The following is a 12,464-nucleotide window of genomic DNA, read 5'->3' on the forward strand; positions in this document are numbered from 1 at the left end:
TACATGCTGTTCACCGTCAACGTGGTGCAGCTGCATCACATCGTCAAAGGCATCAGCAGAGATTATTTTAGAATATTGTAAGAATTACTTTTACAAACAGCAGTGATTTCAGTCTTCCTTATGAAGTGCCACACCAGCAAAAACGCTCGGCCTCCCCTCAGAACCAAGTTTTAGCCTCCAGATTTAACAGTAAATAAAAGTGTTTATTCCGTTGCAACTATCTCGTTCCTTGCAAAATTCCAAATTCAGGCACACACAAGAAAGCTTCCCAGTTTCACACAAAGCATATTTATTTTAAGCAACATTTTCAAACCTGAAAAATCGTGAAAGCCTTCACAAGTCAGTCCCAGCCTTCATATCAGAGACATCCCAAAAATAAAATTTATACGTGCAAAACTTATCATTTAATTTAACATGACCCAATATACATCCACAAGAGGTAATTTATTGAAATATTTGCTTTAAAATATATATATAAAAATATTTTAGACTCCTTACAGCCAATAATGAGGCACTGAGTGAACTAAGAAGTTCAACTAAGACAAGTTGCCTCAGTTGAAAAGAACCAACTGGCCTGTTAATTAATAAAGCTGACATTTTCTCTGTTCTCTCGGACACAAAGTTCAATTACCGTCTGATAAACAAGAGTCCTAACTAGCTTTGGGCTCAGCGGAGACGCGGCAAAAGCAATTTATTGATTTACCGACTCTTTCCAGCGATAAAAGCTGGGATTTTGAGTCTCAAGGTTGAATTTCTAAGGGTGGAAACTGGCCGTTCCTCTTTAATTCGGACGGTGTATGGGTGATTTAATAAGGTGCAGAGAAACAGAAATCAACAGGGCGGACCGCCCAATGAGCCATGCGAACATGTGACACATTTATAGATCAGAGAGCATGTGGAGAGGAATGAGAGTTACATTTACAGCAGCAGCACCAGCAGCAACTTAGCTCCAAGTAAAAAACGATGAATATTTCAGAAGAAAAGTTACAGAAAAAACGAGTGCTGGAAAACACCACAAAGCCCCCGTCAGCTGGTTGGAAATTTCACTTTCTGTGATAATAACAAATAACAATAAATTTGACAATAACAAATATAAAACAGTAATGGTGCAATCTAGGATTTTGTTTTTCCTTGCACAAAATGATTTATCTTTAAAATCTATAAAATAAAGCATGTCGGGGGAATTTATGCACTGTTGCCGACCGCGCAGGCTGGAGTCAGGCCCAAACCTGCTAAATATTTTAAGAGCACAAAAAACTAGTGGTGTCTTCCCCTTATTCATTCTGCAGCAGTTGATCTGTGGGAGGGGAAAAACAGCACCAAAATATTGGAAATTTGCTAAAATATATATAAAAAAATAATATTACAATGCACGTGAAAAAGCACGAGTGCTGGAAATCTGTGCCAACCGCGTCTAATGATCATGTTTTTGAGGGTAGGAGGTGTAACAGCTTGTTTTTGTGTGTTGAGCTCCAGTGTAAATGTTACTCGCTGACACCTGCAGAAGAGCAATTATTACAAGGCTCACAGGCAAAAAAAGAAAAAAAAAAATCCAGCACTAACCCTCCTCCTTCACTCATAACTAGAGGCTTTCAGCAGAAAACACCGCTCTTTAATAATTTGTGTTTGTGTGTCATGGTGCTGGCTTTGGGCACTTTTGGCTTTTTGATATATAAAGCTGAGGATCCAACAAGCGAAACGAGAGTCTTCACTGAAGCAGATGTGACACGCCGAGTTCATCAATGAAATAATCAGCTTCAAAGCAATCAGATGAAAGCGAGGGATAAAGAAGCAGCCTTTCTTTATCAGCAGGATGTCAGGGTCTCGCATGCATTTTCAAAACCTTTTGCAGAACTATGTGATTAGTTTGCATGTTTTTATGCCCACTTTTGCCTCCTTAATGCCATTTCTTTCAGTCTATTGTCATATTTCATGTCTCATCTCTGACAAAATGGATGTAAATTGACCTAAATGTTTGGGATTCTTCACAGAAAAGTGAAAATAACCATTTTGGCACCAAAATACCTCCGTCTGTAGCAGATTTAATCTCCAAGTCGTCAACGTCAGTCTTTTCAAAGTCTTACAAAAGCTTTTGGGTTTGACTAAAGGATCCCGTCCTGTTCCCATCGGCCTCATCAGAACAGCTGAAGTATCAAGTCGGGTCCCCAGTCCATGGCGGTCTGAGCCACGGCAAACACGGCGGCCCCGAGCGTCGCAGACAGCCCCCACACCGCCATCTTCATCATCCTGTTCCCCTGACTCCACAGCTGGCCTCGGGCTGCAGGCAGGGAAGCCTCCAGGCCTGGGTGTCAAAAGGTCAGGAGCACAGAACAAGGAGGCGGGGTCAGGAGGGGTCACAATGTTCAAGGCCAAACCAAAGTAACAGTCCAGGCCACATTTATTGGTGGCCATGAGTTAAAATCCCTGAAATTAATTCATCTTTTATGACAGTATCATAATCTCACTTTTATTTTAAAGAGTTTTCTCTGTTTTTTGTATCATGAGACTTTTTTTTTTTTTAAATATACAAATAAATCTAACATGCAGTCAGGGGCCATCCAAAAATCATTAAAGGGCCACAAATAGCCAAAAAAAAACTGTTCTGAAGTTCTTACTCCTAAACGACAGAGATTGTTTTTTTGTGTTCTGCAGGGTGAGATTATGCTACTGCATAAAAAAAAGAGTGTTTCACTGAAATAAAAGACCCATTTTTATCCACAGTTGCAATAAAGGTGGAAAATAATAGTTTATTTTAATTATATGACTCGACTGACAACCATAAAAGAGGAACTTGAGGGTGAAAACAGAAGGAGGAGAGAGAACAGGAGAGAAATTCATTAGTAATTAGTAATAATAGAAAATAAAGCTTCATGTCCTCTGCTCACCCAAAGCCTAAAAACAAAACAAGCACATAAATCTGCAGTGATATTGTTCTTAAATACCATTGCATGGCTGATTGCTCAGAAGAAACTGGTTCTCTTTGTGTATTAATTCAAAAATATTATTTTATTTCCTTTTGTAATTAAAAAAGTACTTTTGTATTGACTTGAGATGCATAATATCAAGTTTGTCATTGTTCACCAGGAGGAAGACTTGGATGTGTTATATAAAAGCTATTAATGTAAAAAAAAAAATCACATTAAAATTTATGAATTTATTAAGTCTATCGCACTAGTTTGGGGATAAAGCAGTAAAATATTAAAAATTAAAAAAAATATTACAAGTCAAATTTTAGATTTTTCCTAAATGTAAATTAAGTTGTTTCATTTCTATTTTTTAAATATTGTTTATATGCTGACAAATTTTCTATGTGAAACAAAGATTTGCAATTTGAACATAATGCAGAATTACATTTGTGTCCAGACTTGTTTATTTTATTGTTTTTTAAGAACATCTCAAATTTATTACTGAGCATCATCAGTATTAATTTTATAAAATAAGTGAATAAATAAATAATTCACTTTGATATTAAGTCTGTGTTTGTTTTTTTTCTTTTCTGCATTTCTTACATTTTAGTTTTGTTAAGTTTTGTTAATGTTTCTTATATATGTATAAATTAATATATTACGCATTATTCTAGCAAAGGATAATATGCTTTTCAAGTTTACCACAAATCATAAAGTCCTTAAAAAATTAAGTATTATTTCTGTCTTGGTGTCAGATGTTTGTTTTCTTTAACATGCTGTGCAATCAAAAATCTAACAAAAGATGTTGAGTCTTGCATTAAAATTGAACTGAGTCTGACTTTATCAGGGGGGCTTTGAATAACATTTCCTAAAGCTTAAGGTTAAAAAGTACAAACGTATTGTTCGCAATCATGAGATCTACAAGTTGGTTTTCCCTGTTTTTCTGCCTTCTGATTATATTTTGATGAAACTGCAGGGAATTATATTCCTCAGGTTTATAATTAAAGGATTCAGCCTGAAGCTGAAGCCACACAATATTTCCGAGTCCGTGTAAATCACTGACAACGCGTCAGATGCCGCTGTTCAGATCTTCACAGAACACGAGGGAGTAATGCATCTCTTTGTTCTGTTCTGGCATATTTAAATCTGCACTTGATTGGTCTGATGGGGGTGCTACAACATTTGTTTACATGTTATTGATTGTGCCAGAGGGGAAAGTGTTTACTGCTGCCTTGTTTTGAAGAATTATATCACTGAGGTGGGAAAACCCCCAAAGCTGGGAGCTCTGGAAGGATTTTCGTGGAGGATTTCACAGATAATATTCATTTTTCTCAACCTTCAAAGCCTATGCAGCAACAATACATCTGTACCCTGTGTGCACCAAAAAAATAAATAAATATGCGAGTGTTCTCTTTGTGAAGAATAGTAATAAGATTACAGTAACTATTTTTACCATTTCTGGAGGTGGTGTAGCTCTGGGCCCTGGTGAGGCGCTGGAGAATAGAGTCTGGCCTCTGGTGGAGGGTGGAGAGATGAAATGCCTGGAAGCTGCTTATGGACAAGCTGATGCAAGAAAACGAGAGAGAAAGGGAGAGATGAATGGGAAGGGAGTGTTAGCCATCAATAAGGAAGAAAACTAAAGTCTAGTGACATGAGAAGATGGACTGATGGATAAAGTGATAGATTAAGACAAGCGAACCAAAGAGGATGAGAGAGTTAGGGAGAATTGCTAACTCAGTGCTTCTTGGCTGTGGAAAGCTAATGTATGTTTTGAGCATTTGTATCTTTCAGCGTGTCTGTCAAGGTCTCGTGTCACTTCTCGCCCTAAACAATGACTTCAGGCGACACTGAAGGATGCTGACACGCAGAAACACGCTCAGAGCTGAGCAGAGCCAGGGAGTGAGTGGCCCCGCCCGCACGAAAGGTTTCCCCTTAATAATAAAGAGAGAAAGGCGCTGTGTGGACCAACACCAGGAATTTGTGACATATCTGCGGTGGTGGAGTCAGGATGTGAGTTAGGAGCGCCCCCTTTGGGTCACTGAAAGAGCTGCACCGCACTACTGAGAGCAAATATTGCTGCTGTCCATAATACGTTTTATATTTACATAAATACAATTTTAAACAGGAGAAACATTTTGGTCAAAACATTTATAATTCCTTCAGATTGACGGGATCATACTTCACCTGTTCAAGTCTAATGTCACAACAAGCAAAAAGAGAACGTTAAAAAAATGCATATTTATCAGAGCATGCAATCCAAAGAAACCATTTTTCTTACATTTAATAAAAAGTGAAATCTCTGAATTTCCTCAATGTGTGGCCTGGTTTTTTTCTATTATATGTTGTTGAAATTATACAAGATAATATTTATGATCAAACTCGTATGTAGAGATAAAATCCTCTTTAGCAAGCAGAGGGTTTGTTTATGATACTGAAAAGTGTAAATTAGAGTCAGAACTGACTAAGATCGATATGACATGATTTCACTCATGTATTACCATTCCCATAATAAACTTAATATTGTCTCAATTTAGCTCAGAAAAATGCAAATGTAATCTGTTTAAGCCTATATGTTTTGTTTAATTAACTCTTTTTAGATAGCACATTTATAGTTAGACAGTTCAGAGAGCTTTAAACTAGAGCTACATTCACACACACTTTTATGTACTCATTTGAAGACTGCAAGGCAATTTGGGGAAGAGTGCTTTTCCCAGAATAATAACATTGTTATATAATGCAACACTATGCAGACACTCTGTCTACGCAGAAGAAGATTCACTTCTTTTGTGCATGAAGAATGCTGAAATGTGGTGAGACAGCAGGAGACAAAACCCTGTCTGCTGATTAAAGTTGCTCAGGTCAATTAAATATACAGGTAAACTACATTTTACACTCTTCTTCCAAATACTCACAGTATGAAGGTAATGAAATTACACACCAAGAGAAAACAAAACTTGTTTTCCAAAGTGCGTTTAATAAATCTTAAATAAACCGGACAAAAAAATGGATGTATACAGTTCCAAGTTTAGTGCTGTGGATGATATGCAAAAGCCAAATTGAGACACTTGGATTAGAAGAGTAGGTTTTTGTTTTATTTTGCTCACGAAGCAAACCTCACGCCTTGCAAGAACAGAGAACAACTAAAGCAAAGTCAAAGAAGTTCATGAGCATAAAACCTGACTGGATCACAAGTAATTTAAAGTTAAAAAAAACAAAACAGTACCTCCATATAGAATAATTTCTAGTGGACTTTACTTTTGTACGTTCCAGTTTAATTAAGCAGCTATTAAACTGTAGCATCCATAAACATGGATCTGACTGTTATTGTTTCTTCTAATAAATAGCTTAACCACCAGGGCTAAAGATATGTGCTCTGAGCAGTGTTATCACTTTAACTGCTTTAATTTCATCCGTGGTCGCCTCACCTCTTGCGAGACTGCAGTGCGGCCCGCTTGGCCAGCAGCGACGGAGGGAAGTGTTGGAACAGGTCCTGCGCCTGGCCGATCAGGAGTTCATACGGGAGGTCCTGGGGGATGTGGGAGAGCAGGTGGTGCACCATTGCCATGTCGCACTCGGTTCGCTTCACCTCCTTCTCTCTGTGCAACACAATCTGAAGAAGAGATATTGAAAACCCCAAGCCTCACGTTGTGATTTGAACTCTTTAGAGGACGAATAAATACATTTCTACTTTATGGTCTCACATACTTCAGAGTTCTTCCTCTATTTAGCTCAGAAACAAAGATAAACAGATACCGTGTCATAAAAATAGTCACTAATATGTGATTTTTCTGTCGTTTAAAATAAAAGTGCCACTCTGTGCTTGCAGGGGACATTGCATGCAGAAGCAGTCTTACTGTAGCAGCAAGGTAGATGGGCATCAGTGGATGGGAGGCCAGGAAGAAGTCGTACAGCCTCAGCGTGTGTCTGAACTCTGACAGGACGTGGCCGAACCACGTGATGAGCCAGGAGAGAGCAAAGATGGTTCCGACCTCCGCTCTGAAACAGAGGCCGCATAGAAGAGATGAAGACAAGCTGCTCAACAGCACAGGGAAAGAAATTATATTCAGATTTTTTTAGAACCAGATTTCTCATATGTTCTAAGCTTTTCTTAAATTTAAGCAAAGATTACTTTCAAAAATAAAGTGATCTTTATCGCTTCTCTCAGTTGTGAAATGAAACCTGGACAGAGAACAATTAATTGTTTTTAGCTCAGTACAAATTTGTAGTGATGAAGTAAAAATGTAAGTGTGAAAAAATACTTTTTGGATTAAAATTAAACATTGAAAGAGAATCCAAACACATTTTAAAAATCTACAAAACGGTAGTTATCCGTTCAAGAGTCCAGCAAAGAAAAAAGTAATTACATGCAATAACAAATTAGCTGGAATCTTTATGTTTAAGACTTTCACTAGTTGCTACATTTTGACAAATTTAGAAACTGAAATTTTTCTAAATTTTCTGAAACCTAAATGAAATGAAGTAGTATATGTGGAAGGTTTTGGTAAAAGAAATTGAAAGAATGGGGATGGACAAAAGGCAAGAAGCATGAGAAAGAAACAGCTGCAGAAATGAGATCAAATGGAGGAGAAAAGCATGAGAAGTCAGGAAGAAAGAAGAGGAAGAATGCACTAAAATCAGTGATCCAAACTTTGAAGTAATCTTTTTTTTATTGTCTTGTCTTTTAGTCCAAAGGCAATGCCTTCATTCTTCTGCTTTTTCAGTTTGGGTTTGTAAGATGTAAAGTAACTTGCATCTTACTTGTGTGCAGATACACACAAGCATGCTGATTAAAATCCTTCATAACACAAGTCACAAACATGAAAAAATTTCTAAAACTAGATCCTGGCAAAATTCATAAGCAATGTGCAATAGCCGGCTTTATTATAATAAGCAATATTGGCTGGTTTGATAAACCAAATGATCCAAATATCCATCGTTTTGTTTGTTTAGCCTTTCACTATCTATTCAGGGTTCAAAATTAGTTTAATGATGCAAAGAACTCAGGCCAGTAAAACCACAACATTTAGTTGAAACTCTCCAAATGAGAGCATAACTATTGCATCCTCAATTATATTGAAAGACTAGCTCTCTGGTTCCCTCTAGTGGCAAGTTACTCTAAAACAATCCCAGTTTCTAAGTGACTTACTCTGTCAGTTAATTCATACCTGATCATAAAGTCGTGCAGCTCTGCATCGACTTGTTCCAATATGGGCATAAGATAGTTTAAAATGTGTTTGGTGCTGTCCATGGTCGGATCCATGAAATCCCTACAGAAAGGAGAAAAATTAAAGTTTAATTTGAAAAGATAAAATAAAATCTTGACGTTGCAACGGCTGTGGAAGCAGGCTCACCTGAGATGGAAATTGGACAAAGTGTCCAGCATAGCGATGGACATGCGCTCCCCAACCACCAGCAGCAGAGTCACAGCCACGTCATGGTAGCCCTGGTAGTAGTGGAGCTGAGGGTTTCGCTTCAGCACCTCCAGGATGATGTCGATCAGCTGCTCCTGCAGAACGGCTCGCTCTGAGGCTGGCATACCTAAAACACCGCACAAGAATGAAGCATTCACTACATGCAAACGCCAACATTAAGAAAAACAAAAATACATTTTTTCTGTTTTTATTCAATTTAAGCACTAAACTGTTCTCTCAACGTCCAGAGATTATATTAATGCATTTGATTAATTTAATTATTAAAGAAACAAACAAATAAAAAACACATTACTGATCAGAAAAACTAAATAAAAGCAGAGTTCCCCCAGTGTCTTATAAGCCTGGCGGGCAACCAAGCTTTACTTGTGCCCCCACCATTTTGCTGTTTGCATTTTTTAAAGACGTCAGAGTTGGTATTCAGATATTAATTTTCCAATCTTCAAATAACTCATAATTATCAAGTGATATTTTCAAACTTCCTATCAACTTTAAACATTTTTTGAACACAAACACGTGACGGGCGCTGGATGAATGACTGCCAAGTACCACAGCCACTGGGCTTAGCAAGTTTTCTTGGGGAAACCTAGAAAAGCAACTCAAATGAGAAACACATGAGAGAGTTATTCAATAGAATCCAACATAATTGTTCAAATTGTTTGGAAAAGCTACACACCAGAAAAGCAGTCCTCCACCATAAAGTGATTGATGAGGTCCAACAACTACTTTAGGTTCATGAAGTTATTCCACAAGCTGCTGAATCAGGAGGTGGACATTTCTGAGCAGTTCTGCACATACTGCTTGAGCATTTCAAAAATAATAAAATAATATCTTTTGTTATTATTGCCTTTAATGATAAATTTAGATTAAGAAAAAAATTGCCAATTCTGCGCCTGTATGCTTGTGATAATATCTTTTCCACACCATTTATTTCCCAGGTAAGATTTATACAAACTTTTAAAAATCAGTAAGTCGGTGAGACATGTTAAATGAAGACAATCTCTGTCCTCCAAGTCTTTCCATACAACACTTAAACTTTGCTAATTAATTATTTAACCTTATCAGGTAAACCTCTGCGTTGCTCTAAGTACAAGAGTGAAGCCTGATAAATGTTACAGTGAATTACAGTCTGCTTCTTTTAGTGGAGATAACACACACACACACACACACACGTAAAAACACCTTTAGGAAATCGCTTCCTGGACCTTCTGACATCCAGGACAACTTGATTGTAGTCTTTGTGGTTCTCCCTCACTTCTCGACCTGAAGCAGAAAGCAAGATTACATTAACAAAGAACTTTTTAATCATTTTTTTCTTTTTACAAATAAAAATCTGAAAGTCGCAGGTTGCATTTGTATTCCATGCCATACTTAAGATTTTTAAAAATATTCAACGCTTTTCTTACACTTTATAAATATTAAATATTTATGTTGTTGCATCACATTAAATCCAAATGATGTACACGTAAGTTAAGCGCTTTAACAAAACAAAATGTGAAAAAGTTCAAGTATGTTTACAGAGAGCTGCAATGACATAGGGATTGTCTATGTTGATTTACAGTACAGACCAAAAGTTTGGACACAATCTTCTCATTCAATGGGTTTCCTTTATTTTCACGACAATTTATAAGGCAAGAAAGCCCACTTATTAACCTGACAGGACACACCTGTGAAGTGAAAACCATTTCAGGTGACGACCTCTTGAAGCTCATCAAGAGAATGCAGAGTGTGTGCAAAGCAGTAATCGCAGCTAAAGGTTGCTACTTTGAAGAAGCTACAATATAAGGCGTATTTTCAGTAGTTTCACACTTTTTTGTTTAGTACATATTTCCACATGTGTTAATTCATAGTTTGATGCCTTTTGAATGAAAAGGTGTGTCCAAACTTTTGGTCTGTACTGTATGTAGTGACTGTCGAAAAATAAATAAGTTTTTTTGTCATTAAATCTATTTGTTAGATGGGTATACTAACCAGGTTTGTGTGGTAGGCTGTACACGTTTATGTTCAGTAATTTAGGCCACACTTTTCTCCTGAGCTCATCAGTGAGTAAGCCTCCGTTACTGGCTGCAGCTCTCCGCAGTGCCTCGATGTCCACTGGATCTCTATCAGTTCACAAGTTAAGAATTATGTAACTCTCTAAAACAAAGTAAGTTTGATAGTGATGAAACACTGTGAAGCTTCTCTTATTCTTTGTCACATAAAGAAATCTAAAATTCTAAGTATTGTACCACATGTGGCTAAATTATGTGGGGCTTTTAAAGGGGGATACAACATGCTAGTGCTTAAATAAGTTAAGGGACTAGCCATGTTATAATAGTTTTTAATATCAAAACCAAATTACCTTATAGATGATCAGATATTACACACCAAGAAGGTAATGAAATTACACACCAAATGCGTTTAATAAATGAACAAAAGTCCAAATCCTGTCATAGCACTGTCTTTAACAGTCTAGACATTTTGCTATTGTTCAAAATATTTCTTTAAATATTTGCATTGAGGCAATGTTTAACCCTCTGCCAGTTTGGACTCTACTGCACTTCAAGCTCAAATATAATGTGTATTTCAAATGGTTAAGAAACTATATTGTGTTCTGTGGCAAAGAAAATAAACAGGCAGATTTATGGGGTTTATAGTAATCAATACCTATAAACCCCATACATAAATTATATAAAGCAGAACGACTCCAACCTTATCAAAGCCTGATGAATGATGGTCAGCTTATGTTTCCTTCCACTATCCGATTCTGTAAGAAACAGGAAAAAGGTTTAGTGAGAAACCAGCAGAGATGTAATTAAAAAAGCATAAATAAAAACCATAAATAAAAATAAAACAGCAAACACGGGGTTACAAAATAAAAATTATAAAGTCATTATGAACTTTGATGTGGAGTTGATTTAAACAAAAACAAAAACAAAAAACTCTCTTTTGCCTAGGATTTGAATTCTGTGCATCCTCCTGACTAGTTTTATAACTTGGAACTGAAGTATTTTTAGACAATCATAAAATGCAAATTAATAAGGTTAATTTTCAAATGTTTGTCCCATTTCACCTTTTTCCCCTCTTTCACAACAAATGGCAATGAACAAAAGTCCAAATCCTGTCATAGCACTGTCTTTAACAGTCTAGACATTTTGCTATTGTTCAAAATATTTCTTTAAAAAATATATATATTCTCAGAAATATTGGCCCACGTTCACCAAGAAACAGCACAAAAGTGCTTGAAGGGTTTGTTTATAAAAAAAAAAAAAAAAAAAACAAAAACAAAACTATGATGACTTATGTCAGTGAGACAAAGAATCACAATGACTCAGTGAATGATGACGGGGTTATGTAAGAGCTTTTGTTCAAATGACAGGTTCGGTTCTGTAAATGAAGTACCTGAAGACGGGAGCTGTAATTTCCCAGGGTTTTTCAGAGGACACAAATGCCACGCAAGCAGCATTTGGAGTTGCTTTGATTCTGATTACTTTCCGATTTAATCAGCACTCAAATAATGTGAAATGTTCTGTTAAGAGTTATGAGCAGAGAAGCGTTTGTTTTTATTCATACAACAGCGCTAGCTGTTTGCGTTTCACTCACCTCTTTTAACAGATCCATTCTCACTGCCCCCAACCGATCCGGTTTGTTTCTTCCTCTTGTGTTTTCTCATTCCGAATTTCAACTAAAACAATCCACCATGAGGCAGAAAAAGAAAAAGGCTGATAAAAACAGTGTCTACACACAGAAATGGGACCGGTTGTGTTTATATGAACGAAACGGCTCTTGTCAACAGCTGTTCCTGACTGATTCAACCTACTTCCTGTCTTCCAAGCTCTGATTGGACAAAATTGTCACGTGGCAAGCATATTATTGGTTGACTGCCAAAACGGAAGGTAAGCTCGCTTGATTATAGTATTTGTAGTTCTACTGATTGCTCACCCGTTTGAAATACTGAAGGTAACGTACAAACTATTTTATAGTGCTTTAAAACACTTTTCTGTAAATGTAAATACATTTTATACACCTCAAAGGTACATTTATCTTTGTACCTGTACTTTATATACCCACAATATTTTATTTTCTGATAAAATATTCTATTAGTGAGGGACACAGTGAATGCATGAATTAGTAAATAAAGCAATAGCCT

At 36.7% G+C, this 12,464-nt stretch overlaps 1 protein-coding gene across 1 annotated transcript; it reads right to left on the reverse strand.

Moving 5' to 3' along the window:
• Positions 1-265: 265 nt before the first annotated feature.
• On the reverse strand, positions 266-12,139 carry zgc:63863 (uncharacterized protein LOC393372 homolog). Its single transcript, XM_055054052.1, has 10 exons — positions 11,918-12,139; positions 11,027-11,081; positions 10,307-10,437; positions 9,518-9,598; positions 8,258-8,444; positions 8,072-8,173; positions 6,761-6,902; positions 6,332-6,516; positions 4,360-4,469; positions 266-2,302 (listed from the first exon to the last, which is right to left on the reverse strand). The coding sequence occupies exons 1-10, from the start codon at positions 11,985-11,987 to the stop codon at positions 2,136-2,138; spliced, it is 1,230 nt and encodes a 409-aa protein (XP_054910027.1). The 5' UTR covers positions 11,988-12,139; the 3' UTR covers positions 266-2,135.
• Positions 12,140-12,464: the final 325 nt, after the last annotated feature.

This window comes from Poeciliopsis prolifica, unplaced genomic scaffold (genome assembly GCF_027474105.1).
Source record: "Poeciliopsis prolifica strain line A6 unplaced genomic scaffold, Auburn_PproV2 SCAFFOLD038, whole genome shotgun sequence".
NCBI lineage: Eukaryota > Metazoa > Chordata > Actinopteri > Cyprinodontiformes > Poeciliidae > Poeciliopsis > Poeciliopsis prolifica.

Excerpts from the sequence above, each read along its gene's own strand:
- zgc:63863 (XM_055054052.1), bottom strand. The coding sequence starts at position 11,987 with ATGAGAAAACACAAGAGGAAGAAACAAACCGGATCGGTTGGGGGCAGT. Across the intron at positions 6,903-8,071 it reads CTGCACGACTTTATGATCAG|AGCGGAGGTCGGAACCATCT; the intron begins GTATGAATTAAC and ends CCTCTGTTTCAG. Across the intron at positions 2,303-4,359 it reads CTACACCACCTCCAGAAATG|GCCTGGAGGCTTCCCTGCCT; the intron begins GTAAAAATAGTT and ends TTTGACACCCAG.